Source organism: Zeus faber, assembly GCF_960531495.2.
Source record: "Zeus faber genome assembly, chromosome: 15".
Taxonomy (NCBI): domain Eukaryota; kingdom Metazoa; phylum Chordata; class Actinopteri; order Zeiformes; family Zeidae; genus Zeus; species Zeus faber.
The window spans coordinates 22,702,076-22,709,397 of record NC_137194.1 but is presented as its reverse complement, the minus strand read 5'-3'; the positions used below and the strand labels follow the sequence as shown (position 1 = coordinate 22,709,397).

Here is a 7,322-nt window from a genome sequence, read left to right as displayed (position 1 = left end):
GTATATATAGAATACATACTATCTTGACTCAGGCTCTATACAGGAAATACAAATTTAGATAAATGGTAAAGCCAGTATTTACCACAGGAACAATCTTTTTTTTGTCAATTAATTCATTTAAAAAAAAAATTCAGTTTAGCCTGGATAAGGAAATGGTCGATTTTGGAGGGTTATTTTAGGGGGTTAATTCTTTTTAACATTAAAGCTCAAAGTATAATACTGCTACTACTACTACTACTACTACTACTACTAATAATAATAATAATGATAATAATAATAATTCAGTGTCTTTAGTTGTGTCCAGCTCATCTGCTCTTATTCTGAAGTTGTTTTATACTGGTTTATAACAGTTTTAATATTTTTACCCAGTAAAGCGACCAGTAGAGGGCAGTAAAAACCAGAGGAAGGTGCGAGGGACTCAACCTTTCCAGATTTTCTGTACAAATTGACACCGCATCATCATCATCATCATCAGCTAAGTATACGTATGTTTCATACAATTTTAAAATAATTAATTGCAGTTAAAGTCTTGGTTTCAATTGAAAGGGACGATAGAGGAATGCTTTAAAGCTTAAGATATTCATCTCAATGGCTTAAGCAATGGATTCAGCAACTGACCTCTTATTTTTCAATATCTGGACAAAGCCAATAGAATTATAGAAGTTACAACGTTTTGTTATTTAGATTGAGTAAAGTAAGTGCTTTTTTTTCAAATTGTTTCAAATGTTTTCCACATTGTCCTCACATCGTTAATCTATCACATGGGTCACAGCAGCAGACACAGTGTGTATAATATATTATAATGACGGTTTCGTGACCTTCCGAATATTTTACAATTGATCTTTTCTTTTAGATTATTTTGTTATTTTAGTATTTCCACGTAATTATCCAACGGAGTCTGTCAGATGGCTGGCTGAGGAATAACACAATGTAACTGATTTTTAATTACATTTTTTTTGTTGTACCAGAGGGAGATATTGTGCATGTGTCATGGAGTAGATATTTTATGAAGTTTAAACCTAGTTTTTTGAGATGAGAAAAAAATAACTTTGTTCTTGGCCCTAACTTATGATATGGTTACTGTCTTCAGTCTGGTATGCTGTAATGCTGCTATTCCTAATACCTACATTCCAGGTATATATGTGTATATGTGAATCAAGGGTTTAATCAATGTAACACGTCACAGCGTGTGTCCACCAGGTATCACTGATTTCGGGTAAACAATCTGATAGCGAAGCAGGCTGTAAAATACAAATAACTGAGCTTTTCAGGCTTTACTCGTTAAATGATCAGAAGCAAGAAAGACAACAAGGCAATCCCACCTATTGCACAGTGCAACTGGTACAGGCCGCAGCAACTAGCTGTTGAGAATAAAAACTCGCTGTGAAATAGAACATCGACTCTACGGGCAACGCTGCGGTTACAGTGATACTGAGAGAAGATTTGTATTTCGTAAAAAGGTGCATATCTCTAGTTTACAGGTACAGAAAAGTGGATTTGACAAATAAAATTTGTTCTTGTATTACTCTGCGTGAGATGTTTTGTTTTTTTTGTGTGTGTATCACTGCAAATAACGGGAAGCACAGCGAGCTGCGCTAGATCTGCAGACAATCTCACAGGGTGTGTTCTGAGATTGGGGGGTGATTATTATTGGGGTTATTTCTAGTGGCAAATATATTTGAAAAAGTGGGATAGAGCTTGTGATTATGCTGGTCATCGTACATGAACAAGCTATAGCAAGACTGGGATTATAATTGCTTTGGTAGGTTTGCCGTCCATTCAATAGTGAAAAACGGTTATTTCAGAAAGATGTAACGGATATTTATAAAAAAAGCGAAGTTAACATGATCCACTCCCTCTAAAGAAAAACCTAAAAAAAAAAAAACGGTAGCGTAAATTGATACTCTGACCATGATGAATACACGAAAAAAGCTTATCTTATGTCTTTCAAAATATGCCATGAACCAAGGCGTAGAGAATCGATTTTTTTTTTTTTTTTTTTTTTTTTTAACGAAACCGGTTTAAAAGTTTCTTTTCATCCTTTAAAAATGATCTGTCTTAGATAAAAAGTTTTTTTTTCATTGACTTGAAGGTTTGCTTTAACCCACTATTTTCGTGTTTGTTTGTTTGGAAACAGAGCAGACAGCGTGGAGAACCCCCCCCCCCCCCCCCCCCCCGTGAAGCTGCGGGAAGCAGTCGCTGAGAGCATCATCGTTACATAACCCCCCCCCCCCCCCCGTCTCTGACTTGGAACGGCCCACTTGCTGCAGCTCTGAATGCAGAGTAGTCCATCGTGGTGAAGCACGGGGGGGACGGGGTGCAGGGAGGGTTTAGTCGGTGAATCTCTGACAGGCTTTTTTCCAGCGGCAGGCTGTGCACCACATGTCTCTCTTCTCCATGCCGTACACCTTTCGGCATTTCTTCGCCTCTCCCCGGGGTTTCCTTGGAAACAGCAGAGATGACAAGGTGAGCACAACGCGCCGTGGCCTTAACACCCACACTAACGCACGGTTTCCTCGCATTCTCACATTCTAACGTGCATGCAACGACCACACACTAACAACCACATGATTTTATACCGATATACTCACCCTCACTCATAAGTGTTTTTTGTAGAAGTTAATTTATAAACAGAAAGTGTGTACATTTTTTGTGAAGAGGGTCCTCAGTCAGGGCTGAGTTGGGCTGGGGTCCCTAGCCATAGGAACATTTGGGAACTCCTGCATTAAAGCGCACACACTGAGCAGGCGGACAGCAGCTGTTTACCTGGTGCCCGGCGCTGGTTTGGGTGCTGGCGATATTAAAGTGTGGTTTTTGTTGACAGCGATGTGCCCGTTGGGCACCGGCTGTCTCTTCTCCCCGAGGCCGATGTGAGCCGGAGGACCCTGCGGGTTTTGAGGAGAGGACACAGCGTGTTTTGCGGTTTCTCCCGTTAAAATAGCCTGGACGAACAGTGAAGTGAATCGACTGTCGAGAATCCGACTGAGAGGGGAGAACTAAGCCTCTCTGATTTGCGGGGAGAGAGAGGGTGACAGGGTGATGAATGGGAAAGAGAGGCAAGAAGCAAAGGGAGGGAGAAAGACGTAAACAGAGAAGGTGGAAGAAGAGGAAGGAAGCCTGACTCACCGGAAGGCCTTTGAAAACAATGGGAGGAGACTGCCAGGACACACTGATACCATTCCCAGTCCCAGTGCCGCTGTCTGCCCCAGCGAGCTCTGAGCACACTGGGATACTGACTGGAGCAGTGGCCTGGAACATGGACGAACACAGACACACACACACACACACACACACACACACACACACGCACACACGCGCACACACGCACACACGCACACACGCGCACACACGCACACACGCACACACGCACACACACCCCAACCAAGCCCAGAGGAGAAGGTGGAGGGAAATGAAGGGAGGAGCAGAGTTGAGAAAAAGAGGAAAAAGTTGGGAAACAGGAATTGGTAAAAGTCTCCTGAGGATTTGCAGTGATCTCAACAGGAGGTTTCTAACCTCCCCCCCCCCCCTAAATACTTCATCAACGGTGTTGTGTGAAGAGTCCACATAGAACTGGGAAGACGTGATGTGTGTACTAAGATTGGATTTTTTTTGGCAGAGATTGCCTCTGAAAAAAAAAAAACAAGCATTGATGATTATGAATTATGAATTGCGGCCGGTCATCAGAATCAGAATTATCTTATTTTATTTTGCCAAGTATATTTTCACATACAAGGAACATGACATGGTGAGGTGGGTGCACAAAAGACAAAAGCAAGACAACAGAAGCAAGATATTAAAAGTACATAAAATATAATAATATTAACATCTATGACCAGTTATCTTTAATAATTATTATTATCATTATTATTATTATTACTACGTTATTTTTTATGAATATCAATAATGTATTATCATGTTAAGTAGATATGAAATTGCTGAAAGTGGAATTATATGGGACCTTTAAAGTCAAGCACATGTAAGTGTAGACAGTCGTGCATCTAGATTGGCCCCATTCATCACAAGCAGATGAAAAAAGGATTAAAAACCAAAATGCAAGAATCTACAAAGGCAGCGGTCTCGAATATCCTCCGGAAACGAAAACAAATTTGTGTTCACGTGTGTATGTGCGTGTGTGTGCGTGTGTGCGTGTGTGTGTGTGCGTGTGTGCGTGTGTGGGGTACCTGGTAGGCGTGGTCGGTGCGGATGTGGCAGAGCGTGGAGGGAGCTGATTGGCTGAGCACGGGGGCGGGTCCGTGGCCCGGCGCCCCGCTCACGCTGATGTGCTCGGAGCGTGGGACGTTGGTGAGCGGCGGGGCGGGGAAGACGGGGGGAGGCCCGGCCGTGGTGGGGGAGGTGGGGGTGAGGCTGGACAGGCCCTCCGACAGGCTGTCCATGTTGACCTCGATCTCTGAGTAGTAGAAGTCCTCCTCGCCGTCGCTGTAGTCCGAGTCGCTGTTCCGTCTGCAGGGCGGGAATGTGGCGTGAATGCCTGGATGACGTGCTCATAATACACACGGCATGAGCCGTCACAATCACATCATCTATCTCGAAAGATTTTGTTTCCATACAATTTCCGTGGGAATTTTTGGGCAATGTTAGAGAGGCGGAAACAAATACAAAGCAAATTGGCTGAGGCCATCAGTTCGGTTGAGGAAAGTTCAGTGTCTACCCAAACGTTTTTGTGTTCATGGCTTTTCTCCCTCGGGGGGATGTGTATTTTGATACTATTATGGACTTATGCTATGATAATGGCATAACATGAACAGAAAGAGCACTATTATTGTTATAGTAAATTGTGAAACACCATTATTTGTATGACAATTAATCGCCAAATAAGATTTCACAACGTACACGGATGCATGAAATGTCGTACATTACGTGAGACTTTCTTGCATATATATTCCTGAAATATATATTTATATTTTAATAAAAACACACGACAGACAGACAGACAGACAGACAGACAGACAGACAGACAACATCGACAAGGCATAAGAAACTGTTACATGTTGCCATGGTGGTCACTGTTCCTGCCAGCAGGGGGCAGTGAGCGCCAGCATTAAGCCTCTCAGGCCTGCACCCTGAGGTAAAGACACCTGTCATTTTCCACCGGGGAAAGGACTTCTACATCTTATCCACAGATACTGAGTCAACATTTTTCACCGGTCTCCTGAGTCGGACCGTGGAGCCAGGGTGGGGGTGGCGGCGGGGGCTGGGACTCACCCCAGGTGGGTGGTGCGGACGTGTCTCTGGATCCCTGAGGACGTACTGAGGACCTTTTCACAGTTCTTCCACAAGCACTTGAACATCACCTTCATGGAGTTCTGAAACACAGCGAGCACCACACAGCGACGTCAGGGGCGCGGGTGCGAACACGCACACATACACACGCATACACACACGCACACGTACACACGCACACGTACACACACACACACACACACACACACACACACACACACACACACACACACACATGTTTGCAGGAAAAACGGGCTGATTCTAGTATTTAACATCCCTTAATTGATTGCTTCAACAAAAAAATAACCAATAAAGTAGTTATATGACTAGCACTACTACATTGTTCTTGGGCAGCGATTCCTGCAGAAAAAGACTTTATTTATACTTATATTCAGACTTTATAAAGCTCCAAAAGCCCCTAAAAGCCCAGCGAGAGGGAGCCGCACGGTCGCTATCTCCTCCTTTTGGGACTTTTTGGAGTTGACAATCCATCCAGAAAACCTTCAATTTGTACTCCGGGAGCTGTTGGCACATTGAATTTACGAATAAAATGTTATTTACCAAATTATATCTAAATCTAAACCCTATGGGATATAAATGTGTGTATATATATAGATATCTAAAAAAAACCATTAAAAGACTGCTATATATATATATAAAAGTACAGCAGTCTTTTAGTTTTTTATTAAATATCATTTTGCAAATTGAATTCGGAAATTCAACATGCTAGCACAGGGTATTTGGTTGTTCCGGCCCTATTAAAGTGGAATAATGGTGCGTTCCAGGGGGTTGTGCACCAGTCCACCAGGGGCCAAAACACTACACCACACAGTGGGGAGGGATCATCCCAGTAGGCCTCCGAAAACAGAAACCTGATCCCAGACTAGAGCGGACGAGGGAGGAAGGGGGAGAGAGAGAGAGAGAGAGAGAGAGAGAGAGAGAGAACCCAATCATAAGAGTGAATGAAGCAACTCTCGCCCTCGCAGCACTTTTTGGGCCGGCACCACTGATGGACGGCAGGGCGCCGGCGCTGACCTGTTCCCTGTGGCCCTCGGCCCCGACCCTCCGTTTCCCGGACGCAAAAAGACGCATTTGGGAAAAACCCCCGACCTCTCGATAACCTCTGAACGGCAAATAAATCTCCACAAATTCGATTCGAGGGTTGAAATAAGCCCTGCCTCCCGCCGGATCGCTCCATTTGTCGGCATCGGCGGTGGGAGTGGGTGTTTGATCAGCGACTGCACTGTAAACCCTGAATTTGCGTTAAATTCGGTCATTACTTCTCTTTTTATTTTACAAAAAAAACCCGTTGTCACCACTCCATTAAATTGAGTTGTTTCATTATTCAGGTTAAATCTACGGTGATTTTCTTAGGTAGAGATTACTGAGTATTGTACGTTTCTGAAGGGCTAGCAACCTGTCATCATTCCGAATGCTGCCTGACAACAGTGACATTGCGCTCCTGATTGGTCCTTGAGCTCAGCTCTACGCTTGTGATTGGTCCTTGAGCTCTGACGCACGCACTTGGAGTTGAACCAAGAGAAATGAGAAGACTAGTTGAGTGACCGGTAAGTGTGTTGTATTATTCACATATCTGTGACACATTGACTGTATATAATATCAAGGACTATAATATATGAATATGGTGTGACATGAACCCAGTGCAAACTATAAAGCTGCTAGCGCATAGCTAGCAAACTATAGCCTAGCTAACGTTAGCCCCGTAACGGTCCCCCGCTGGTTTTCATCGAGATGTCTGCAAAGTGGGGCCTGTCAAAATTGCACCCGTCGTTGGCCACTGACGTGCCACTCAAATCCAGATAGTCCAAAAAGTATGGCACACTTTGCAACATAAAGTACCTTGAAGGACTCTCAAACATATTTGTGACAACCTGCTGCGACGGCGCAATATGTCAGTTGTGTGTAAATGGCGAAACTAAGCAGCAGAAAAGATCATTTCCGCATTTAAAGTGTCAGCCGGACGGCTTCTTCTTCGCCGCTCGCAACAACTTGCTTTTGGAGTGCGTACTACCTCCGCTGCCTTCAGATGCCGTGACAGTAATAATAATTATAATAATGTG

The 7,322-nt window shown here is 43.8% G+C and overlaps 1 protein-coding gene across 2 annotated transcripts in view; it reads right to left on the bottom strand.

The window, feature by feature from the left end:
* Positions 1-2,252: 2,252 nt before the first annotated feature.
* The window catches only part of slc2a4rg (SLC2A4 regulator), a 40,685-nt gene continuing 35,615 nt past the window's right edge, over positions 2,253-7,322 (bottom strand). The window contains exons 5-9 of one of the 2 annotated variants that reach the window (XM_080015086.1): positions 5,224-5,324; positions 4,182-4,461; positions 3,127-3,249; positions 2,767-2,885; positions 2,253-2,442 (exon numbers count right to left, since the gene is read on the bottom strand). In XM_080015086.1, coding sequence (XP_079871212.1) covers positions 2,331-2,442; positions 2,767-2,885; positions 3,127-3,249; positions 4,182-4,461; positions 5,224-5,324 — 735 coding nt within the window. In that variant the 3' untranslated portion in view covers positions 2,253-2,330. The remainder of the gene's footprint in view (positions 2,443-2,766; positions 2,886-3,126; positions 3,250-4,181; positions 4,462-5,223; positions 5,325-7,322) is intronic. The other variant, XM_080015087.1, reaches the window with a different exon arrangement.